Raw genomic sequence first — 26,714 nt, forward strand, 5'->3', positions numbered from 1 at the left:
CAAAGGGGACTCCACCATGTTCTTTAGCTGTTTAAAAATAAATTACTCGCGCTGTCAAGTGTTACTGCCCATGAGGCTGTGCTGGGCCAGCAGACCCCAGCCCGTGCCTGCTGGGTGCAGAAGCCAGTCGTTATCGGCCACTCCCTGGCCCCGTGTCACAACCAGGCTGAGCTTGCACAGCAAGCCAGCAGCAAAGCAGAGAGCATGGCATTTTAGTTCTGCCTGGATGATTTGCATCACTTTTTTTAGTTCTTCTTACAATGCATGTTTTCTAACAGATATATCAAAATCTGAATTATCCTTCTCTGTAAATTCAGCACTAGTCACGAGTTCCTCTGGTGGAAGAGTTACAGTCAGCTGAACTCCAGGAATGCAATCGAATAGAAAACAACACCATAAACCAAGAACACAGGCTGCACTTAGATCTTCAGGACACTACTGGAATAAAGAAAATTTTGGCAAACATTTGCCAAAAGACCATTTAAAACAAACAAGCAAACGGACCTGTACTAGAAATAGCTCCTACTTAACTGAGTGCAAGGGATGCTGCGGATCCTGATTTGGCTGGTAAGTCAAAATGACTCCTGCTGAAATAATTTAATCTCACAAAGCTCTCTTATGAGGTGAATCTGCATGGGTTATGTGGTGCAAACATTACTTTGTTCACTTCCAATCTATAGCACATGCCAGCTGTAAAAAGAGATGGCCTTCAAGTTAGATGTGGTGGGTGATGAAATGTGAATAGAAACATAGGAAAGACAGAAATGTCCACTAAGTACTGTGGTGAACTTGGAACAAAGGTGGCCACTGGAATGACATAGGTGGAATGGAAAATTTGTCAGCTCTATGGAGTGCATGAAGTACTACCTGTTAAAGTGAAGCATTTTCACATCCAGAGCCGGAATACACTGAAGAGCTTTAGGGAAATCAGCTAAGGAGCTATCTCAGTAACAAATGTCAGTATTTAAGAAATTCTGGAAACTTGGGAAATTCCAGAGCCTGGAAGGAGTGCCAGGGATGACACAAGAACTATAAACTATCAGCCTGACACCAATCCTAAGTAAATTAACAAAATGCTTTATCTGGAAGATGGAATAAGAAAAGCTTTTGGTGTTGTTACCAAGAGGTAGATCATGCCAGCATCTTGTCAAGATTCCAATATAATTGATGACAGCAACAATAGGAGACCACTTACTGTGGCTTGATACCACCACAAGAATTATCTCTGTACGGTGCAACTTTCTAGTAGGCTGCATTAGTATATTAGAAATTCACTCATCTACAGGTCAAAAAAAATACAGTCAAAAGCACGCAGACACTAGCAGGGACAACTAACTCCATTTAGTCCCACGAGGACCAGTCCTAATCCGTACTGCAGTCAGTGGTCTATACCAGAGCTGTACAACATCTGCACCTTTACAGCTGAGTTATACTCTTCTGCAGAGTCACACGTGTGGCAGAAATCCTAGGGCTGACCACAGATATCAAAAGACATCTCACACAATTTTAGAGACTGGACAGACTCTTATAATAAGCCATACCCAGTTTGTGAATAACATTGTAAAACCCTGATTTAGAAACACAAGACCTATGTGTTTGAAGAGGATACAGAGAATGCTGCCTTAGCAGAGAACTAATTATCAGATTATCAGGATTATGCCATTGAACAATCAGGACAAGAAAGGTTTGAAATACAGGTAAATTCAAAGTGTCAAAAGTACAGGCTCTATTTCAGGATAAACAACATTATTGAAAAGCAACAACTGAAAAAAAAGAGAATACTGCTGCGGCATTAACTCTCACTGCAATCAAGTGAAGAAAGGCAATCTCTGGACTTATAAAAATTATACAATAGAAAGAGAATGAGTATTCTCCTCTGGAAACATGAGTAAGACTTTACTGCAATAGTCCTGCCAGTGTCTTCAAGAATGATGTGAAAACATTTGAGACCACAAGGCAATGAAAAAACACTATTAGGAGTTGGAAAAAAAGTCTTACAATATGAAATTCATCTTGATTTACTCCTATCAAAGAGGTCAAGGGGCATGTAGATCACTATACCAAACATAATGAAAGAGAAATACTTTCAGTAGTTTAGAATTTTCAAGCAATGCAGGGAAAAAAGACCAGATTTCAAGATATGACTCAGAAGCCTTGAAATTCAGCCTTGGAATAAAGCCAATTCCCACTACAGTGGGCAATTAAACATCGAACGCCGTGTCAAGAAAGTGGTGGAGTCTTGCTTGAGGCTCTTCATTGACAACTCAGAAATTACATTTTCGCTTAGCTTCTCCGATTATGTATGGGAGAGGACTAGGTTGTTTGGAAGCTGATTCCTTCTGATCTTTACGTCTGTAATGATTGCACACCCTCAGCTTCTCTTTCCAGTCCCTTCACTTGTGGATGCTACTTCAGGGAAAGCTGAAACAAAAACTAGTTGAAACAGAATAAACGACAATGGATGGGACAAAGCAGCTCTCTGAGGTTGTACAAGGATGCCTGAATGCTCTGAGTCGAACAATTACGGTATTTAAGAGGGGAGGAAATAATCTACCAAATTAGACTGTTAAAAAAATCCAGGAGTTTTCACTTCCTTTGCATCATATGATGCTAGTCATATGCCAAAAACCTGTATCTGCTAAATTCCCTAACAGTAGGAGGGTGTTTGAGGCAAACAACAGTTTGGTCTTGTGAATATGCTAATGTTTTAGTCTACCAAAAGTCTTTGTAATCAAACACAGTACCTAGGTAAAATTTAATGGGCTGTTATACACAGGAAGTCAAATTAAATGTAATTGCCCCTTCTCACTCATATTTTATCAAAACAGAAAACATTTTGGGGTAATTTTTGTCTATTTAATTGAACTACTGTGAGTTGATGAAGTGCTAGAGGAAAGAACATTTGACACTATTTTTAAAAAATTTCATTTGTTTATAATGATCCGATTATCTTCTCTCTGGAAGAACAAGAGCCACCAGCCTCTAATCAAAAGAAAAATCCACCAAAATTCACTAAGAAGATATTGTTAAGAATCTGCACTATCTTTCATAATCCTACTTCTTAGGTAATGATGTAGCTCAGAGAAATATGGCCATCCTCTGTAATACCTGTTTCTAATTGCTTTCTGGAAATACGCAGAAATAATTTACAATTGATCATGTTGAAGGAAGACTTTTGTTTCCCTTTCCTCATGACACTTAAAAGAATAGCTACTGTAGCTGGCAGCAACACATGCAATCTGAAGCCCTAACACTCAGGAATACTTGATGAAGATCTGGAGACATGTAGCACAGCAATGATAATAAAAAATTAGAGAAGCCCTAGTTTACAAGTGATTTTAAGAAGGCTTGCCCCAGTGCAGAATCAATTATACCAAAACACTCGTAACAGATGTTTGTCTAAAGTGTTCTTTATTTACCAAACGAGAGACCTTTAAATAACTATCTAGACAATCTTTTCTAATGCTATGCTACCCTTATGATTAGTTTTCTCCTACTGGCTAGCTTAATTTTGTTTGCTGTGATTACTGCTGATGACTTCTTGTCCTACTCAAAAAGGTACCGTGCAGAGTTTATTCCCACCTCTGCAGTTAAAATTATGTATTTGAAGACTGTTACCATGCACTCTCACTCAGCACAGCACCCCAGTTTATACTTTACCAGTGCTAAGCTAAGCTAGGGAGAATATTTATTTCAAATGTTTGCTGGAGTTCTGTTTGAATATCCCAGTATCTTTGGGTTTTTACATTTTGATATTGCTCACTGACACTCAGTTTAGGATTGCTGTAACTTCCAAATCTGCTCTGCAGAATTGCTGCATAACCAACTGTTCTCCATTCCACATTTGCACAGTTGATTACTTTTCCGCAAGTGTAGTGATTTGCATTTCTCCTTACTGAATTGCATCTAAGCATTTTCAAAGAAGCGTTTCTATTGCCATGATTATTCTGAATTCCTATCCTGCCTACAAGTTTGCAGTATTTGCAGTGACTCACTGAGGGCATTTACGATGTCTTCTGTTCCTCATCAAGCAAGTATTCTTGTCCAGAAAAGGGGGAGGATGATGCTTGTCCCAGTGCTTAAACATTCTGGGAAGCAAAAGTCAACAGTGGTGCTGTGGGTTTCTCTTCTGCTCCTTCAGGTGTCCGAGTCAATAAACAACAGCAACGATGCTGAAGACATTTACAGTTACTCAGGCACAACACAGGGGAAGGCACCACAGCAGCAACAAATCTTGGTACAAAACAGAGAAGACGTACTGATTGTAAAGGATGAGTCATGTTGTCTTAGGGAATGTATTTGATATCAGATAAATTTTGCTCAGGAATACCTTATTTTTCTGCATCAACAACCGGGTAGTTAAATGAAGAGCTTTTTGTTGCCAGCAGGATGCATCTTGCCTAAGTTATGACAGTGATGGTGGTTGTGGTTTAAACCCTGTGGGCAGCTAAACACCACACAGCCACTCTTGCTCACCTTCCCCACCCCCCGCAAGAGAATTAGTGGGACAGAAGTTGGAAAACTCATGGGTCGAGATAAAGACAGCTTAATAAGTAAGAAAAGAAAAAAAAAAAAAAAAGAAAAAAAAAAAAAAGAAGAAAAAAAAAAAAAGGAAGAAAAAAGTAAAGCAAAACCAAGCAATGTAAAATGCAACCGCTCACCACCTGCTGACTGATGCCCAGGCAGTCTGACCCAGCACCGGCAGCCCCCGCCAGCTCCCCGGTTACTGTTCAGTGTGATGCCACATGGCACGAGATATCCCTTTGGCCAGCTGGGGTCAGCTGTCCTGGGTCTGCCCCCTCCCAGCTTCTTGTGCACCCCCAGGCTCCTCGTTAGCAGGGCAGTATTAGAAGATGAGAAGTCCTTGACTTAGTGTAAGCAGTGCTCTGCAACAACTAAAACATCGGTGTGTTATCACTGCTATTTTCATTAGACATCCCCGAACACTGCACAATATGAGGAACTATGAAGAAAGTTAACTCCTCCAACCAGCACAATGGTGTACACATCTCCATGTGTCTAGTACCCCTGGGGTTCCTTTTGATTCATCTTACTTATTTTAGATGTTTTAGATGGAAATTAAGTGCACCCTGCAAGTTCCCTTTTGCTACTTCATACTATAAAGGGAACATTGATGGTAAGGTCAGGCAGACAGGTCCTGACTGTCTGAAGGTACACGAGATGAATTTCTCTTCTCTAGTCAGATGACAAAAGTCTCTCCTCTCCCCGTTCAGCAGATGGCAGAAAACCATTAAACAAAGCGCAGTGTTACAGAAAACATTTATGCTTTGGTCAAAGACACCAAATAGTTGATATGAAAACAAAGTTCAAAGACCAAACAAAGAACTGCACCATGGAAGAAAAACAACTGAGCTTGATAGCTGTAAAATGTTCAAAGAGCCAAGTCCTTCATTTCTGAAGGTGGCTGAGAAGAAATGAAAAAGCTCCAGTGCGTTGTAACTTATTTTATTCTTCCACCTAGCATGAAGGAACAAGAACATACCTTTTTTTTTGAATCTGTGATTATTTTTTTAATTAGTCTTGAGTGTTAAAATGCACACCATGCTAAAGTACAGAGAGAGACTGATTCCTTCCACTTAATGGCCTTTTGTAAACCAGAATACAAGGACAAGGGTTCTGCAGGAGACTAGGGGTTGGTTCATCAACACCAGTGTCCTTTAACGAATAATGGCCAGCAACAAACAATGAAGGCAAGACCTTAAGAAATCGCATAACGGATCAACTCTAGGAACACCCTCCCTGCTTCTGAAAGCTAGTAACTAAATTCCTCCTCTCGAGCCCCTGACCAGGTCACAATGTTTCTTGGTCACAAACTTACTCTCCAGTAATTTTGTATGCACTTTTTGAATGCATTTATATTTTTGGCCTCCACAACATGTAAAAGGAATAAATTCTACAATATAAGCACCTGCAGTGTGACAAAGTACTTTGTTTTATTTTAATCTTGCTGCTTGATAATTCCACTGAGTGCCACCTCATTCCTTTGTACTAAGAAATAACTATTGTTCCAAATTCACCTTCTTCTTGCCTACTCATAATTCTACAAAACTCTGTCAAATCTTTCTCAGGTACCTCTTCCCCAGGCTGAAGAGTTCCAGGCTATTGAATCCTTCCTCAAAAACGTTCCATGCTTTGGGCCACCCTTTTGCTTGCTTTTGAACCTTTTCTAATTCCTCTGATTCATATGGGTGAACGACAACTGCAATTGTTTTTCAAGAGATTGTCAAACTATGGATTTACATAGAAGTATAACAGGATTTTAGTAGACTTTCTATTTCTTTCTGTTATTAGCTGCTGCCCAGATGATGAGTCTACCCAGCGATGAGAACCACATGGATTCCAAAACTGCTTGGATTAAAATGCTGTTAGAGGAATCCATCACCAAGCAGGTATACACTTCAACGACTTTCAACCCCAAGGACCCCAGGAGCCAGAAAGACTTTAGTCTCAGACAGACCAACCAGTCATTGCCTCGTTCAAGCTCTGGTTGTGTTCCTGGTATTGCCTAACCAAAACGTACCGCAAATACCCCGTGGAAAACAGGACTCCTCTGAACAAGCCTCGTGACAAATGCTGAGGGTGGTGAGTGTTTCCCTTCCCTCTACCCTGCCATAAACCCTTCTTTCCAGCATTTCACCTACAGCAGTATTCACTGCAGCAACAACAGGCACAGCATTGTTTGCTTAACCACAAAAAGAAAGGAAAAGCCCAAGGAACCCCTCCTAACTCTTGTGCATCTAGAGGGTTACTTTGCAGACAGGTTGTTTGCATGTTTTCCCCCAGCCTAATTTCCAAACTGCTAACTAGCTTTCCTGATTTTCTTTTCTTTCTTCCTTTTTTTTTTTTTTTTTTTTTTTCAGAGAAAGCAAATGATTATGGTTTAGTAGACAGGTCTCCTTTCCAATGCTCCTTTTATTATTAAAAAGTATCTCTGGAAACTGTAGTTGTTCACAGCTTGGGAACCTTTTTTACCAGCTCACATTGGCTGGCTGTACTCTGCTTTAACCAATTCATTGCAGCACTATCTGGTTCTGTTTCTTGTAAAAAACTGGCCACAAAACCTCGCATTACCCACCAATTCTAAAATTCTAAATTCTTAATTTCAGAAGAAGCTGAGCAGTCTAGTACATGACTCCAAGCAGAAGGACTGCTTGGGGAAAAGCAAGAGGTTCGTGGGAGTTCACTCCACCATTCCATTGAAACTTTCTGTAAAAGAGGTTAAGTGGTCCCACAAGTCACTGTTCCCCAAAAGATCTTCAAAGACTATTTTGAAGGTATGCTAATTTGACAAGTGGATTATATAGGAGCCTTTTCAATAAGAGATTTAATTTTCTCCCTCTACACTTCTGTTGCTATAGAAATGAACGTTGCACTAGCCCCGATTACTTTTTTCCAACTAGATGTGCTCACCGCTATAAACCTTGTTTCCTGTAATATACCAAAAGCAGGCACCCTTCCAGAGCAGCTAAAGTGAACTGGTCAGCAGCTGAAGTTGCACAATAAATTTGTCAAAAATTCATTCCCCCTTCTAGTTGCTAAGCATAAGCTCCTTTTGTGGGGATATTTTTGATGACCCGCTCTGTAAAGCCATTGCCTAGGCCTCTTTCAGGCTCCTTGTTGAGCCCTGCCTGTAACACAGCTTCTTTCAGAGAATGCTTGCTGATTAGCCCAAACTATTCAGAATGACAGAGAAAGCTGATGCAATTTCCAGTTCCCTGCCTGCTGCTTGCCTCCTAGATGAGAACTTGCAGGAGCATCAGGAAGGCTCCACCTGTGTAATGCTCAGCACACTTCAGCAACAATCTCACACGAACAGCACACCAGGGACTGACGAGAGAGAAGCAACCAGCAAATAAACTGCAGCACAGAAAGGAATAAAAAAAGTTGTCACAGAGCCCCACACGGCCATGAAACAACTCGAGGAAATTCAGAGCATTTTACTCGGTCTGATCTGTAAGAATGGCCAGCAGCTTGCGGCCTGCACATCGCGACCACCGGCACCACACTGGCTCCCCAGAGGCAGAACAGCCTCGGGACACGGCCACACAGAGGTGGGGCACGGAGATGGCCAATTCTGGTGAGGGACACAAGCAGAAACGCTAGTATCGGTGGGGGAGGAGTAAAAGCTACAACCACCACCTCCAAGGGGTACGGTTCCTGAGTAGGACCTAGAGAAAAAGAAAGAAAGTCACCAAACTGACTCTGTACCAGGAAAACGCTGCTGCTGTTCTCTTACATGTTGGTGAAAGGAGAAATAGCCAGTTATTGGTGCAGTCCCAAAGATTTCTAGGTTATTTTACCAATCACTTGCAGTATCGATTTGCTCACTCTATCCACCAGAATATTTGGGGGCTACAGCATATGGTGTACAAGGAGACGCAGAGAAAGCTGGGCTTCTTCAGCCTAGAGGAGAGCTGACAAAGGGGACACCTCGCTGCCAACGCAGCTGCCTCACAGAGGCTGCAGAGAAGAGAGCGAGGCTCTTGGAGGCACGCGGGGATGGAAATGAGGCTTCATGCATAGACCAGAACAGTGAGAGGGCACAACTGTTCTCGTGCCAGAAACAGACCCAGATCACAGGCCCTGGGAGGCTGTGGGGCCGCCAGCCCTGGAGACATGCAAAGCTGGCCCTGCTCCAAGCAGCATGTTGTTCTAGAGGTATCCAGACACCCCTTCCAACCTAAATGATTCTGTAACTCCACACATCAACATTTTTGGCCAGTCACAGCGTTTTGAGGCACAAAAATCTCTGCTTAGTGACTCCTTCACGTTTTTCCTCTCTTTTAAGGGAGACCCATCCAGATGGCTTGTGAATACTGAGCGCTGTAATCACTCTCCCTGGTCAGGTAATCCCCATGATTGAATAAAAAAATAATCCTAAATTGTCTGTTGCTCCCGATTCTTTTTCTTCCCAGCTGTGCCATGTAGAATGTGGGCTCTTAATTTTGCAGAGTTAATTTCAAATCACTTTAATCTCTTTCTTTAACACAGTTCATCAGGGAACTCAATTCCCCTTGCGACTGCCTCCTTCTGATAAACACAAGCTCAAACTTTGCTGCCTGTTCACCCTATTCCTCTTTCAGACCAGATTATATTTGCTGAGCTCTATCTCACAATCCTCATCCCCAGAGGTCTGGGGAACGCTCTTGCTGCCCCCAGGGACCTTGAGTGCACCCCAGCTATGGAGCAGCCTCCTGCCTTCTTCCTTCTGTAGCTGCTGTTATGCTTCAGAATGGTTATCAAGTGAGAGGAGGGGAGCCTGCCCCAGAACAATCTCTCACCCTGTTCCAAAGCAGACCTCCTATCTATGATTTGTTACTGGCAATGTGCTAGTGAGGTTTAAAACTGAAATACTGCTTCCCTAGAGGCTGATTCCACAAAAGGAAAGACATTTTTTCAGTACATAGCCTACTATCTTCTCATGTTCTCAAATATATCCCTCCATGTATTTGTAGCTTTCTTTTCACCTTATTAAGCAAAAAAGAGTAAATTACACACCCCTCCCAAATCTGCTATTCAGCACGTGAATGCTGTTCCCTGCTCTATTTCACAGGATATCCATTCAAACCTTCAGCCATTTCAAAAGCTTTTTCTGAAAACTAAAGTCACTTGTGTGTAATTTTCTCAAGTACTTTTAAGTTGTTCCTCAAACATTGTCATTATGTTAATCTTCTCCCACGTCTGAGACCTCCAGTGAAGTCAGAGTTGACGGAATAAGCACTTGCCTGCAAATCATGTTAATGTCTGCTGCACAGATCTTACAGCATCTTAGTTACTTCTTGATCTCTGCTCTGAAGGGATCTATTGGTTCAAGTGTTTAATTGTGGTGATTTCACACTGATGGGCAGCCAAGTTACAATGTACCGCTCTCTCACTCCCTCTCCTCAAAGGAACAGGGGGAGAAAATACCATTTAAAAGGGCTCATGAGCTGAGATAAGGACAGGGAGACACTCACCAATTACCGCCACAGGCAAAACAGACAGCATAAGGAGATTAATATAATGTATTGCCTCTGATAGCAGACCAGACCAGGGAGAAATAAAAGCAAACTAAAAACACCTCCCCATCCACCCTCTTCTATCTCCTTGACCTGAGCAGCACAGGGTAATGGAGCTGTGAAGAACAGGAAAAAAAGAATCCATTTATCCCATTTACTAAGGCAATCCTAAAACCAGCATGTGAATCCCCATACCACACATGCCATTCTGCCTCCTCTCGAGTCCAAACTCCATTTCAATCCCGAAACACTGCTGAGATGTGCCCTGCTGAAGGCTCTGCTCCCCATGCTTGGTGCCACGCTGTAACGCCAGCGGCCAGCGCCAGCCACATGGTGGACTCCAGGGAAGAGAACTGATGTGGCTCCATGGAAACGGAAAGGTGCTGCTCCTGTCCCGGGGTGTTTTTTGCTGTCAGGATGGCTGAATGGTGTTTTTCACATCAGCTGCCTCCAGGCCTTCAGACAGGGTCGTGGGCGCTGCACAGCCATCAGCAAAGCCAACACGCAGCCTCAGGACAGGCAGCAGCTGCAGTTACCTGTCTTACCCTGGGTTGGTTTTCCCTAACTGAATGGTGAGGATATATTTTGTTTCTGCTTTCAGTGAACAAAGCTTATACACTTTAACAAACTTCTTTCTGATTTCCTATCAGCATGCTGCAAGTATTTTGACACAGCAGGAGCAGCAGATGCATGCACCGCGCGGCTCAGCACCACCTCTGTCTCACCGTCTCCACCAAAGGCAATCCTGTCCCTTTCTCCATTTCAGGAGACAGAGTGAAAGCACTCGAGTTACATGTCACGAGGCAAATTGATGGAATAACGATCCATTAAAGGCTATTAAATACAAGGACATTGCCTCTGGCACAGGGAGACTCTGAACAGTAAACTGCTGCAGGCAGGAATAATATTTTGGGGAGCTACTGAAATGTGCTTATTCTGTACTCATTGCTGCACCAAGCACTGCCACTGGCCACGGGGCAACACACAATACTGGCCTGTAGGGTCTTTGCCATGCTCCAGAGGGGCCATCTTCACACTTTTACATTGCATGACTATGCACTATGTTATGGGACAACAGCTAAAATCATCCAATCTGTTTCAGTTTAAACAACCAAAATCTGTCAAAACCCCAAGTTTCCACATCCAGGCTTAGCATTGTTACTGTGATCCCAGCACACCTAGGTCACACTTCGGCAAAGCAGTCCAGCATACCTGTACTTTGCATGCACTGACTGCCTGGGAGTGCCAAGACCAGTGGGACTATCATCTGCAAGAAGCCATATATAACTGGGGACAGGTCCAGAGAGGCTTTGTATCCCCTGACACGCAGTCCCAGGGAACTTTAAGATGGAAAGATGCATTATCTTGTCTAAGGTGTGCAGTTAAAGACACAAATATGCAATTACCTGACTTACTCCCCTCCACCCCAGTTGATTCTGGAGTAACAGGACCACTATGGGCAAAACTGCCACCATGACAAAAACTGCCACCATTTTGTCCCCATTTTGCCCTCATTTCATGAGGGTCCCTGGATGCCGAGTTATAAGACAGATGGGACAGCTACTTATTCTCTCGTGCAAGACCATTCCAGTCTGCTGTCCTTCCCAGTACCTTCCCTCCACTGCACTGCCCCTTCATACAAACATTTCTGCAGATTTCCCTCAGGTCAGAGGGAAAACAGGAACAGGCCAGAGCCAGAGGAGGTCACTGCTGCAAGCTACAGCCCACAGACTACACGGTGAGCACCCTTCTCTAAGTACAGCTTTTGGTTTACTTCACGCAGGGAACTGCTGGCTCCTGTTTAGCTCAGTGCCCACCAGGACACCCAGGACCTTCTCTGCGGAGCTGCTTTCCAGCTGGGTGGCCCCCAGCATATCCTGGTGCCTGGGGTTGTTTTTCTCCGGATGCAGGACTTTGCATTTCCCTTGGCCGAACTGCATTAGGTTCTTGCCAGCCCATCTCTCCACCTGTCCATGTCCCTCTGGATGGCAGCATGACCCTCTGGTATACCAGCCACTCCTTCCAGTTTGGCATCATCTGCAAAGGTGCTGAGGGTGCACTCTGCCCCATCATCCACTGTATTTATGATGTTAAACACTACTGACCCCAGTATCAACCTCTGGGATATTTCAGTAGTGACTGGCCTCCAGCTGGACTTTGTACCACTGACCACAACCCTCTGGACTCAGTCATTCAGGCAGTTTTCAATCCACCTTGCTGTCTAGTTATGGAAATACACTTTGACAGTGCATCTTTGAGGATGTTATGGAAGAAAGTATCAAAAGCCCGCTCAAGTCAAGATAAACAACATCCTCTGCTCTTCCTACATCCAATAAGACAGTCACCTCATTGCAGAAAGTCATCAGCTTGGTAAAGCAGGATTTCCCCTTCACAAATCCAGGCTGACTACCCTCAGTCACCTTCATTACCATGAGGACGATCAGAGGGCTGGAGCTCCTCTCCTATGAGGACAGCACAGAGTTTCCCACACCTTTCTCCTCGCCCTTCCTGAAGACAGGGCTGACATTTGCTTTTCACCAGTCATCAGGAATCTCTCCCCATTAACACAGCCTTTCAAAGATAATGGAGACTGACCTTGCAACATCATCAGCCAGATCCCCCCACGTCACTTCTCCCTGCTTCTTCCCCTTGGACACATCCTTCTTCTGTCTGAGTTTAGTGAGGATCTCCTTGTTCATCCACATAGGCCTCCTGTTGACCCATCTATTTTCCTATTTCTCCTGATGGACCATTCCTGAGCTCGGAGGAGGTGATCCTGGAGCATCAGTGAGCTCTCTTGGACCTCTCCTCCCCCCAGGATGGCATCCCATGGAATTCTGTCACACAGATCTCTGAAGAGTCTGCTCTTGAGACAATCAGGTCAGATGCCCAGGCTTCCTCTATTATCAGAGTGAAGAGTTCAGAGCCAAGGAACAGGACTACTGTCGGCCAGGTGCCTGCCCACAAAGCCATTTCAGCAGCCACACAGGACATCAAGAAGGCAGCCATGCCTTGAAATCTGCTCTCTGGGGAACTTCACCTTGGGCTTCAGAGAAAAGCCTGCTTTACCCCCAGCTCACAACAGCCATCAAGAGGCAGGCCAGGAATCCTCCTGACTTCCTAGCACCAGCTAACCATAGGAACATGGTGAGGAAATTACAACAGAGTCACTGTAGAGCAGTGCTTCTGTACTACGTGTCCCTAACCTCTGCTGCTGCATGACTAACTGAATTCCTGAGTCAGAGCCGATCTCTTCGTATTCAAAAGCCTGCAATGGATTTTTCTTCCTCTGATTTGTCCCGCTGCTTTCTGAACCTGTGTCAATTTTTAGCACTCTGAATGTCACTTAGCAAGGAGTTGCACGGATTAATTGTATGTTACATGAAGAACCTCCTCCTTTTTTTCACTTTTAGCATTCCATGTACTTAATTCATTCAGTACCTCATGTTCTTGCACTGAAAAGACGGAGATCAACTACCTCTGGTTCACCTTTTCCATATCACTTATTTATGAACTTTCACCAAGACCCTTCTCCTTCACCAACATCTTCCAACCATGAGTGTTTCAGTCTATTCAGTCTCACCCTTATGGAAGACGTTTCACAATTTTGAGCACCTGTTAGTTTTCCCTGCCAGCTTTTCGACAACTACTTTTTACATCTGAAAGATCAAAACTGGATGCTGGTTTCAGGATACTTGCATAGTGCAGAGTTATACAGACACTAATATTCATGTTTTCCATTTTGTTCTGTTTTCCTTTCTTAACAACTCCAAAAACTAAATTTCCTTTTCCAGGTTTGGCCTGGAATTGAAGTAATCCTCAAATCTTGTTCCTGAGCAGAAGAAATCAGTCCAACACCTCCAGTGAACACAGAATACTACTACTGCTTTTTTGCTTATATGCATTACCTTTTATTTTCTGCATTGGAGTTTAGCTGCTCAGTACCCAGTGTCACTATATTCAGTACTGTGTGATTGTTCTGCAGCTAAACTCCATTTTTTTTACAACCCTAACAATTTTAGAAGTGTTGACTAATTTTGTTAGCTCACCATGCATAAATGATGTGGAAAGGAACCAACCAAATTCAACAGCATGGACTTGAGAGCAGGTTCCCCTGGAAATCCAGAGGTGAGCCTTCTCCAATTGCCCTCCTACACAATAGCTTTCATTGTATTTTCTGACCTACTCTTGTTTGTCTTTTTGTGAATGTCTTGGTATTAAAGAACACGTTTTCACTGTGGTATCACAGTGATGTCAGATCTTTTATTCCTAAGCAATTACAAAGACACGAAGAATCTTTAATAGGCAAGAGTACCTTGCAGTGTTTCTTTGGATGTGTGCTATCTTTCACGTTGCAAAATAAACTTATTCTATTATCCCACTGTTTATTGACCCAGCTTGATGCAATCTCATCCATCTGCCTTTGTCTTCCTTAAGAATTTTGAATAATCTGCAAATTTTGACCTATTTCCTGCCCTTTTCAAGATCTAGTACAACCAGTGACCCCAGCACAGACTCTCTGAGTTCCGTGTAGCATTTGGCTATGATGGAAATTGAATGTTTTTCCCCCTCCATTCTTATTCTTCGCTGTTTTCTGAGTCATAGCAGCATTTTCTCTTTTGTCCCATGATCAGTTAAGAATATAAACAGCTCTGAAGAAGCATGTCACAGGATTTTTGAAAATCCAAACAAGTTACACCCATAACTTTGAGCAAAAAAGTGTTGAGAGCCATGGAGACAGATTTAGGATAAGTAGCTCAGAACAAAGAATACATTCACTGCTTTGCTGGTAAACTCAAAGACTTCAGGATAACTTAATTTTGCATAATGAATTGTCACAATTTGCTCCTTTCACGTCATTCATGCTTATTTCATAAGCAATAATGCCCATCCAATTACTTTAATGACCAACAGCTTGAAATAGCAATGAAGCCTGACTGCAAGTAGGGAGTGCATCCCACAGAGTAACTCTACGTTTACCCCTCAAGCACATCACACACAAACCCTGTGTCAAAAGCGCTCTCTTGAATCCATAAAGTAGAGCCACTCCTACAGCTCAGTCTCCTGCGGACATGTCCACCAGCCACACATGCTCAAACACATACAAAAGAGCAGCATCACCCCTACTTTCATGATAGATTCCAAGCTTACTTCAGTATTAACCCTGACCGTTTTCCTGAATGTCAGTCTCCCTGTCAAAGTGAGTACACTCAATTGGACTAGATCAAGGTCCCGTCCAACCCCTAACACTCTGTGATTGTCACATACTGGAACACCCCGGGTGAACATCCCCGTAGTCCAGAGAGCACATTCAGTACTGCCAACAGGCTCAAGTGACAGCGCTCTGCATGTCACTGCCTGCACAACAGCATCCTCTTCCCCTTCATAAGAGCCATAATCCTCCATCTGCATCCAATCCATTTCCTTCAATTCATGGAGCACACCACAAAACCTCCAGAACACTTATTTCTAAACTAAGACACAAGCCAGACTGCCCTGTTCAGTTTCAACATTTTATTCAAGCAAGCCTCATCTAGGACTTACAGTTTAGACTACAAATGAATTGACTGAAACAACCAGAAAGTTTCCTTCCCATAAAATTAACATGACACGTACTGCTTAGTCAGAAAAAGGAGATGCTCTTTCCATGAAAATGAATCTCCTTATGATCACAAAGCAAAGATGCTGATGCTTACCTGTGAGAGGTGAAATTGTCGTAAGAGCCCACAGTATAATGTCGGAAGAGACGCTTTGTCCTGTCTTCTCTAGTTTCTACAAGAGAAAAGACACATCACAAAGCTGAGAGATAAAATAACACTTATCATTACCTCTGTTTTCTCTACGTGTATACAGTGAACCTTGCTTTCATGCAAACATTAATTAATAAACACACAATAATCTGTGTGCAGACGTGTCAATGTGATCAGTCCCATGCATACTCGTGTACAGTCCCATATGCACACAAACAGCATCAGTGAATGTAAGATCTCTTCACTAGGACTTTTGAACCCAGAGATTTTAACATACCACACTGAAGCATCAAATCTCACCAAACTCCAAAGTAGAGCCAAAGAGGAGAACCAGCCCCAGTAAGGCAAAGACAAATTCCATGTCCCAAGCCAGATTTTGTCCCTTTGCTCTGTTTGGCCACTTGAATTTTACACATCTCAAGTGATGTGGATGCCGTTCCCACAGACAAATTGGTAACAACTCCAGTTAGCCTTCATCTCATCAGGTGGTCACTGAGATCTCCGGGTGCACAGGAGGTACGAGGAAGGAAAGCCAGGAACCCAGAGAGGCTTCTGTTGCCACTCATGCATGAACCAGCAGCACAGCCCCAGAAGCTCTTTGGCCGAGTCAGTGCTTCAGGCTCTTCAGGCCACACATGGACCAAATATCCCCTTTCAGGTGTAACAGTTCCAGTCTACTTGCTTGCCTCAGAACTGTGGAAAAAGCCAGAGAAGCTGCCAGCCTGACCTGACACTTCAGGGCAAACACAGGAGCCCACAGGCAGGCACCCAGAGAACTCCAAAGCTAACCAGAGAAGAGATGCTCGGGCCTCCAGGCTGCTGGGTGCTGATGAAAGGCAGCTTGAGTCATGGCTAGTGGACATGGATGCCACTGCAGCCATTGTAATGTGGCTGGCAGCCACTGGCTGAAATGTGACAGGGAGAATTTAAGTTAAGTGTTTCATTTAACTGTGTAAGAACTTAAGCTGGACATTCCCAGTTACGATTTTCCTAACCCAGAAGAAATTTGAATCACACTACCAAAAATGAATTTATTTTCATGACCCAGAATTAATATGCAAGACTTAAGCTGCAGGGAGCAATTGAGGCCTTGCTCTAACCAGACTGAGAACATCACATTGAACCAACTCATACACGGCTACACTAGGATGGTGGCAGGACACCAAACCATCAGGTCGCTCCATTTGCCTTTGTCACTGCTTTCCTTTGAAGCACTTGGTGCTGCTCACTGCATTACTGGCTTTGCATCTCCTCTCCCAAAGAGGCTTCTACGCAAAAGAGGCACGTACTTCGACAAAGATGTCCTGCTCTGGGGGAACCTCGCCTTCAGCATGTGCTTCCCTTGCACGCACAAAGCACACTTACTACTGCCAAGGTTAAACGAACAACTACCTTCACCAAAGTTTAGATATTAATTTGCCAAACACAGCTTTTTTTAAAAAAAAAAAAAAATTTTTTTTTTTACATTTTTTTCTTTCTCATGTCCTCTTTTTATTTTTTTTAGATTTTTCTCAGAAGAGCAGCCTTATCACGTCCCTGACAAGTAACGCCCTGTGCCATGGTTCCAGCTTTCCTTCCCACCACATCAGACGCCTCCAGGCATGCCTCAGTGGCCTCCCAAGCGGGGTGTGCGCGACAAGCCAATGTGGCGTGGCAAAAACTTTTTCAGAAGTGTTTGCTCCGGTTTTATCTCACGCGTTTCCAGTTCCTATTTTTGCACAAGCTTCGCTGTGTACGTGACGGAGCAGCGCTGTGATAGGAACAAGCATGCGTACCGCACTGTGCCGTATTTTTTAGTGATGTGGTTTAGTGTTGGATTGTTAGTGTCAGGTCAGAGGTTGCACGAGGTGATCGCGGAGGTCTCTTCCAACCCAGGTGTCCGTGACCCCGCACCGCGCCGTGCCGGGGGGGCCGCGGCTCGGGGCTGCCGCCGGCAGGGGCCGCCCGCGCTCCACGGCGGCGCCGGGGCCCCCCCAGCCCCGTCCGCGGGCGGTCCCGGGGCGCTCAGGGCCCGGCGGCGTTACCTGGCCGGCGGGGGGGCGCCCCGCGGGTCCTCCGGGCTGGCCACCTTCCCCCGAGCCCCGTCGGCGCGGTCCCCGGAGCGGCTGTCCCAGAGAAGCGGGCAGTTAGTCACAGCGACAGGGGCTGGGGGGCGCAGAACGCAGCGCAGCTACCGGGCAGCTGGGAAGGAGATAGCCCCGCACCTGCGTTTGGAAGTCACCTGAGGCAGCTTCGCACCTTGCTCAAAATCCTCCTCACCTGTCAGCTCCAGATGGGGATGCCCGACCTCTACCACCGCAGTACAACCACGCGGAGCAAAGGTGGCACCAGGAGCCCCGGCTGGGTCCGATGTGCTGCCAGGGAAGCACCGCAGCAGGGAGCAGCCCCCAGCAGCAGCCCCAGCTCCACCTGCACGCCAGCAGTGCCATGGGTATCCCACAAAGAGGGAGTGGGGTAGCGCTGCGGAGACCTAAGATCCCCCGAAAACACCAGGATGACACCTACAGCCAACGTGCCTGCGAGGGAGCTGGCACCCACAGTAACAAGTTGACATGGATGTAATAAAAATGGGAAGGGGGTAGTGAAGAGAGAGAGAAGGTGAGCAGGCCCTTGTGGAGGTACTGGAACAGCACAAGCTGAGCAGACCACGACAGCTGAGGTGAGCACATCCACCTGTGCCTCGAGGTAAGCAGAGGGTCTCAGCACAGAGACATCTGCAGTCCCTTTTGGTGCCCGTGGGGGACAAACACGCTGCTGCAGCACAAGTCCCACTCCAGGCAGGTTTCCCCTCATCTCTGGCCTCTCATCTCTGCTCACAAGGGCCCTCAGAAAGCCCCACTGCCCCTGTCCCCGTGCACCTTCGCTTTAGTCCCTTCTCCTTCCCCTTTGTAGTGGGTTTACGTGGCAAGGTTTTGGTAGCAGGGAGCCATAGGGGTGGTTTCTGTGAGAAAGATCTAGAAGCTGCCCCATGTTTGGGAAGGGCCCCATTGTTTTCCAGATTCGAGCCAATAAGCGATGTTGTTTTGCGCCTCTGTGAGAGCATATTTAAGACAGGGAAAAAACGCTGCGCCACACAGCAGCCGGGAGTGAGGAACAGCCTTGCGCCAAGGTCAGTGTAGAAGGAGGGGGAGAGGTGCTCCAGGCGCCGGAGCAGAAGTCCCCTGCGGCCTGTGGTGAGGACCATGGTGAAGCAGGATGTCCCCCTGCAGCCCATGGAGTACCACGGTGGAGCAGGGTTCCACGCTGCAGCCCGTGGAGGAGACCACGGTGGAGCAGGTGGCCCTGCACCGACGGAGGCTGCCGCCTGTGGAAGACCCCTGCCGGAGCAGATTCCGGGCCGGACCTGTAGCCCGTGGAGAGGAGCCCACGCAGGAGCAGGTGACCCGGCAGGAGCTGCTGCCCGTAGGGGAGCCAGGTTGGAGCAGTTTTCTCCTGAGGGATGGACCCCGTGGTACGGACCCATATCTGGGGCAGTTCTGGAAGAGCTGCTGCCTGTGGGAAGCCCACGCCGGATCAGTTCATCAAGGACTGCATCCCGTGGGTGGGACCCCACAGCACAGGGGACGAGAGTGACCGAGAAGGAGCGGCAGAGAAGAAGTGCTGTAGACTGACCATAACCCCCATTCCCCGTTCCCCTGCGCCGCTCGGGGGGAGGAGGTGGAAGAGGGTGGATGGGGGGAAGGTGCTTTTGTTTTTTTTTTTCCTTTGTTTTCTCACTTCTCTCGCTCGTTAGTTGTAGGCAATAAATCTTACTATCTCCTTATGCCGAGTCTGTTTTGCCCGTTACAATAATTATTGCGTGATTTTCTCGTCCTTATCTCAATCCTTGAGCCCTTTTCACATATTTTCTCCCCATTCCTCTTTGAGGAGGGGGAGTGAGAGAGCGGCTGTGGTGGAGCTCGGCTGCCCACTCGAGCGGAACCACGACACCCTTTCTCTACCGTACTGTGCCTCCTCCTCCTTCATCTCCTGCCTCCCATCCACGCATGCACAGACACGTGTACCTCATCTGCAAACATCCCTATCGATCTCATTCCAGATAGAAAAATGGTGATTTCGTGAAGGGAGCTGGATTTATGGGCTGTCCGCAGCCCAAAGGCTCGTTCTCTTCATGACTTCTAAATATAGCTGCTGTGGAGTGTGTGTTTAATGGAGCCGTCAAGGAGGCATCAGGGGCTGAGGCTGATGGATGGAGAGGAACGAATGCTTCGGAGATAGGTGTGGAGAGGGAGGCTCTATATTTAGGGGAGAGGGAGCAAGAGGAGGTAGAGCCGCTGGCTCCCAAGGCAGCCCTGCAGGAGGAGCTGTGCACGCAGGGCTGCAGGGGCTCCTTGCGATGCACACAGCGGCACGAGCAGGGAACCAGGAGCAGGAAACAGAAAATACCGAAAAGTGACAGCCTGGAAACCAGGAGCAGGTAGATGGATGCAGACTGCACTCAGGCTGTGCTGCAGAGCGCCTGTAGAGTGCATTTGTAAAGTTGACAAATATTTTTTTCTAGGTAAGCCTGTCTAATACCTACGATGAAAATACAAGAATGGTGATATCCCACAGTGTGCCAAGAGAAGTCTGGACGTGCCAAAGAAAAGGTCACAGGAGAGACACAGCGCTCATGCAGACTGGAGAGAGGGCCCTGCTGGGCAGGAAGCCTGAGAGCCATTCCCAGGCAGTCCCAGTACCTGGGTTATCCCAGTCCTCTCATCTCAGACAGATTATTTTTTCTAGTTGAAACCCAGATTTTGCTTTCTGAATATGTGAAAAATACCTTTTTATTTCTACAGAATGATACAATTATACTTCTAAATATTACATTTAATCTTATTAAATGCAAGGTTTAGTCGGCTGAATATAAGCCAGCAGTGTGCTCAGGTGGCCAAGAAGGCCAACGGCATCCTGGCTTGTGTAAGAAGCAGTGTGGCCAGCAGGGTTAGGGAAGTGATTGTCCCCCTGTACTCAGCTCTGGTGAGGCCACACCTCGAGTACTGTGTTCAGTTTTGGGCCCCTCGCTACAAGAAGGACATGGAGGTGCTTGAGCGGGTGCAGAGAAGGGCGACGAAGCTGGTGAGGGGCCTGGAGAACAAGTCCTACGAGGAGCGGCTGAGGGAGCTGGGCTTGTTCAGCCTGGAGAAAAGGAGGCTCAGGGGTGACCTTATTGCTCTTTACAGATACCTTAAAGGAGGCTGTAGTGAGGTGGGGGTTGGTCTGTTCTCCCACATGCCTGGTGACAGGACAAGGGGGAATGGGCTTAAGTTGAGCCAGGGGAGTTTTAGGTTAGATGTTAGGAAGAACTTCTTCACTGAAAGGGTTGTGAGGCATTGGAACAGGCTGCCCAGGGAAGTGGTGGAGTCACCATCCCTGGAAGTCTTCAAAAGACGTTTAGATGTAGAGCTCAGTGATATGGTTTAGTGGAGTACTTGTTAGTGTTAGGTCAGAGGTTGGACTCGGTGATCTTGGAGGTCTCTTCCAACTTAGACAATTCTGTGATTCTGTTTATGTCTCTCGTTACTGGCAGCAATTTCTGTTTCATCACTATTTTTGATCAACTGTTCCTGTACAACAGGCACCGTAGCAGCAGAAATTCTCACAGGTTAATAGGCTAATGTTGGTGACAGAAACGTACCATGGCAGTCAAACAAAGGACTGCTCCTTGCAGCCAGTACCCCCTCACCCCACAGGGGTTTCAGGCTGAGAACACTTTGGGCCAGCACAGCAGATTCCTGCACTGAGAGAAGCATAAGGAGCCAGATTTTGGAAAATGAACTCTTAAAATGATTTCATGCAGCAGCTGGGACAATATGCTTATCACCCAAGAGCTACATCAAACTACCCGAGAGGTCAAGGTCATAGCAAACCATGGAGCAGTCAACCAGGTAAGAAACTGAGGAAGGGAAATTACAGTTCAACCGTGTGCTAGTCAAGAAGGAGGATTTCAAACGGATACAATCTTCCAAACAGAAATTTCACACTAACATTGGTAATATGCAAATCAGTGGAGAGGGGGTCTCAGGAATGGAGAAGGCCGGGGTCTGTACTTGTGCCTTCTCCAGTACTTGGACACTTCCCATGCCAACACGAAGAAGGCTCACAGATGCCCCATCTGCTTCAGCAGTCCCTTGTGGGAGTACTGATTCATTGCTTTTTGAACTGCCTCACGGCTCTGGAAGAGATGCCATATGCAGACGTGCTCTTGGTCAAGAGAAATGTTGGGCAGCCTCCTCCTCCTGAAGCAGCTGGACCACAAGCCTTAGCAGACCCAGGGGACAGCCGTGCCACCCCGCAGGCAAAGCCAGTGCTGGGACAGCACAAAATCCCAACTAACACAGTCAGGGCCCAGCAGGGCGAGCTCAAGGGGCAGCTCCCAGCAGGAGGAAGCGCAGCACTGCAGCCCCTGCTCTGTGCAGCTCCGCAGGCGCTGGCAGACGGAGCCTGCTGCCCATTGTGGATTTCACCCACGCATCCCAAACAGTGCTCTCGAGCACCTGACTCGGAGTAGGTTGATGAGCAGATGCCACCACAATTAAAGACTCTTCCAGGCTCTGTGCCAGTCAGCCAATCTGGCTGGGGCTGCCTCCGAGCACAGTGCTGAAGAGAAAGGGAATTATTTCAGAAGAAGAAACGCTGAACTACGCTGAAAGGGGGAAGGGGAAGGGCACATGGAGGCGAGAGAGGATCCTGATGGCCCTCCATACAGAGGACAAGGAGCTGGAGCAGGCAGGACAGTGGTGTGCATCACCTCTACCACCAGCTGCGGCGACCACTGGCAAGCGCTCTTTCGGCAGCAGCAGGTCCAATACAGACAGGGAGTCTGCACGTCAGCATCAGCAAACCTTACTTAAAAGGCAAGCAAGCATGGAAACCCTTGAAGTATGACTCTTCTTCCCTTTCTCACAGCACTGCCAGGAGAATCAGCTAATTCATACCCCTGCTGCACCTGGATCTGTTGACTGAAAACAGAAAAGCCCAAGAATGTATTTGCTTAGAGATTTGTGGTATTACTGTATTTTATGCAGAATGCTTAACTAATTTATGTTTTCCCCATGACTGATTTTTATTCTTTGAAGTTCAAATACAACTTTTCTCTGAAAATGAATAATTCTAGAAGCCTTGCTGTATAACCCTTAGTTTTACACAATAATTTATGTTCAAGATGTAATAATTTGGTTCACCTTTAGCCTGTTACACAAATGCACAGAGGAGATAATTGTATTAGCCCCCTTCTTGCCATTCATTTATGAGTTACACTTGCAATACAATTATGTTTGTTAGAGTTTTTAGCTTATCTGTTACTGAAAAAATGCAAATAAATGGAAATTCAGCTCTCAAATAACTGAGTCAGAGAGCAACATCTGTGCATTACCTCTCACAAGGACTTAACTGCCCAGGTTGTCGGCTTAAGAGGAACAGGGGGATCAGTTAACGAAGCTGTAATGCTGGAACGCCACACACAGCAGTAGCAGGGTCCAGAAAACAACATTAATCAGAAGATCTCCACAACCATTCCGTGTAGATTTATACAGATTCCCATATCAAAAACACTTCCAGGAAGTGCCATCCAGACAGGTGCAATTACTTCTGAATGATCCAACTCCTCACTCAGGTTCACCTTGCTGCAGCGCGATGCAGCCGTGCGGGCAGGCAGTCCAGGCAGTCCTTCCCCACAGGCACCTCCAGGCACGCAGCGGCTCGGAGAGCACCGGCTGCAGCTCCCCTGGCAGGCTGCTCATGCTGCCCCCACGGACTCATCAGCAGGACATGCCCAGAACTCCCCTGCAGCACTACGGGGGGGTGGGGGGAATGGATGGACGATGACACAACCCCTAATGTGGATTTTTTTCCCTTTTTCTTTTTTTTTAAATAAAAATAAGACAAAGCTGTTGAGCTCAGGAACTCCCACAAGCTGCTAGTTACCTTCAAAGAAAGCCATTTACGATAATGGTTTGCACAGCCAAACCCTAGCGTGAAGACTGCCACTCCTGCACTGATCCCTACGTGTTAGGACAAGCATGGACCTCAGCAAAGCCACCTCCTCGACGTCCAGTAGCTACCAGCAAGAGGCCTCACAGCCATAATCCAGCATAGGTCAGCCTGGGTTCCTAGACCCAGACCATGCCCAACCAGGGGAACTCAGAAGGGCAAGGACCCTACCTGAGCATGCAGACCCATGCAAGCTCCTTCATTAGTGACAATTAGGTTCACCTTGCCATGTCTCCACCTGCCCACCTTTGTTTTTGGCAACAAAACTGGTGAGGGGTCTGGAGCACAAGTCCTGTGAGGAGTGGCTGAGGGAGCTGGGGTTGTTTAGTCTGGGGAAGAGGAGGCTCAGGGGGGACCTCATTGCACTCTACAACTTCCTGAAGGGAGGTTGTGATGAGGAGGGGTCGGCCTCTTCTCTCAGATAATTAATGATAGGACTCAAGGAAATGGCAATGAGTTTTACCTGGGGAGACTTAAATTTGACATCAGGAAAAACTTCTCTCAAAGAGTGGTCAGGCACTGGAACGGTCTTGCCCAGGGAGGTGGTGGAGTCACCGTCCCTGGCAGTGTCCAAGAAGCACCTGGACAAGGTGCTACGAGATATGATTTAGTAGCTTAGTGGGTAGTATTCGTGATAGGAGGATGGTTGGACTTTCCAACCTTGTGTTTCCATGACTCTATGACGCCTGGCACATGCCACCTCTCTCCAGACAGTGCTGTCCCCTCCAGGGACAAAAGCCATCCGTGTTGTGCAAGAACCCCAGGTGCCCCTTCCCCATTCACGTGGGCCATGGCTCTGTTGGCACCGCAGGGAACTGACTGCATTGGCACAGCACAGGACAGACATTTTTACTCTGAACACTTGCACAACAAATTGCTGTCCCACCATTCCAGGGAACCCCAGCTCTGCAACCAAGTGCTGAGAAAATACAGGGTAAGCCAGAGCTATACTCACAGCTCCAGGGAAAAGAGGCAGCTCACAGACAGCATGGGTACCAATTAAAGATGACGAAGACAGCAGGGGAGAGCACTTACTGGCACCATGCACAGCAAGGGAAAAATGGATGCAAGTTTTGTCTGTCCGCCTGTGAGGTAAGCAGTCAGGTCAAGCCTATTTCTCCAAAGCAGATGGTGCCTGCTTTGAACACAGTTAAGAAATGCCAGAATCGAGGCTACCTAAACCTTATTGAGACCCCTTCATGTTGGGCTTCTCCAATTCTTCACTTGCTTTTTGTTATTTTTGGAAAAAGTCTCCTTCTGCTTCTCTTACATCCCTTGATCTGCACTTACTGATCTGTGCTTTGGGGACATCAAGGCAGCAGGGAGCACAGGAAACCTTCACTCTTCATAACGAGCCTTCAGGAGATGGGTTGTGTACAGACTTACCCCAACCACAATGTTCAGGTGTGACAAGATGGATCAGCAGTTTCAGTTTTGTAACTTAGGCTCCGAAGTACTGTTTCATATACAACTTAGCCACAGAGGATGGTGGCACTGCAAGAACTACAAGAATTTCTACCACAGCAAGTCAGGGAGGATCATTTGTCTTTCTGCCTGCTACTCCTCAAACCTTACGCTCCTACTACAGAAGGAAAATATCCACAACACACCAACTCCCTAAGAGGAGCTGTGGGGAACAATGGTCAGAGTTAGGGGGTGGTCCTCGAGTTTTAAGCATGACAGCTGAGGAGCCAAAAGGCACTGCTACCATCTCATTCAGATCTGGCTTAGAAAAAGACAGGCTATTACTCTAGGATTCAGTAACAAGAAACAGGGGTACTGCTAACATGGCATCCTCCAACCTGGGAAATAATATGAAGGTGGGGAGGGAACTTTAAGCCTGATATGGATGAATAAGATATTGCTGATTCATTATGTGCCAAGAACATGGTACAGCTGCAGAGGGAAGTCAGTGGAAAGATTGCATCAGTTCTCACTCAGGGCGCTGGTAAAGACCTGGCACTGTTATGGCCATTGTTCTTTGGCTTAATCCTTGGCACCAGATGCACCAGCTTCAGGACTGGGGCTCTCTCATTCCCCACAGTGACTTAGAAGACTGCCTGCAGAGGAAGGCTCTAAAGGAAGATCTTTCAGGAGGGCTTCTGGGAGGCTCTGCATGCTGACAAAACGCAGTGGTCAGTGCAGAGCTCTGAACAAAGACTGCGCTAGCAAAGGCTTCTTTCTTCCCCTCAGCTGAGGGAGTTTCAGAATCATTACTTTATTAAGCCTGAGGAACATAGCCACCGTGAATTTTGCCTAATCTCTTTTTGAAGCCTTTAATCTCCACCCACTGCTGCAAAGAGTTCCAGAACTCCACACGGTGTGAAAGAGGTATTTTGTTTTCTGGAGTTAAGGGACAGTCAACGAAATCTGTCAGCAAGCTTAATTCTCACATTAAGGCAAACAACAAGAACTCAACAAGAACTCACCAATTTCTCCATACTTTCTCAGACTCCCATTATATTCTCCTGACAACCCTCCTCACATCTGCCTCTCTTTGATTCTGTCCTTCCTCACCTGGAAACTACCTTGTAGCCTACTACTGGCAATTTCCACCTTGTATAGAGCCTGCATGCCTATTTCTATCCTTTGCTTTTTATATTTCAACTAGTTATATAAAAGAAGCCTTAACAGCTTTTGGACAGCCTAGGCACAAGATATCAACCTTTGTCCCAGTGTTTCTTGACTCCTTCAAAGACTTGTAGAACATCTAGTGTACTTTTCCCTACAAACGTTTGAAAATGAGGAAGAGTCTAAGTGTCTCTTTATTCTATTTTTCACTAATTTGCATGATGTAAAAAAACATCTTGATATATCCTGGCAGTGGTACTGACCTATTACAATAACACAAAAATAATGCAGGTCAAACTCTGTAAGCAGTGCTTGTTCTTCCCATATACATAGAAGAGACCATGCATGCTGACTCTCTAGTTTTTATTCTAGTGATAATTACAGGAGATGCTGAACAACA

At 46.2% G+C, this 26,714-nt stretch overlaps 1 protein-coding gene across 4 annotated transcripts in view; it reads right to left on the reverse strand.

Annotated features, from left to right (window-relative positions):
- The window catches only part of SHANK3 (SH3 and multiple ankyrin repeat domains 3), a 376,332-nt gene that overhangs the window by 106,422 nt on the left and 243,196 nt on the right, over nt 1–26,714 (reverse strand). For all 4 annotated transcript variants that reach the window (XM_084305956.1, XM_084305955.1, XM_084305957.1 and 1 more), the window contains exon 15: nt 15,716–15,791. In XM_084305956.1, the coding sequence (XP_084162082.1) occupies nt 15,716–15,791 (76 nt within the window). The remainder of the gene's footprint in view (nt 1–15,715; nt 15,792–26,714) is intronic.

The sequence above is a fragment of the Netta rufina genome (genome assembly GCF_964035555.1).
Source record: "Netta rufina genome assembly, chromosome: 1".
Taxonomy (NCBI): domain Eukaryota; kingdom Metazoa; phylum Chordata; class Aves; order Anseriformes; family Anatidae; genus Netta; species Netta rufina.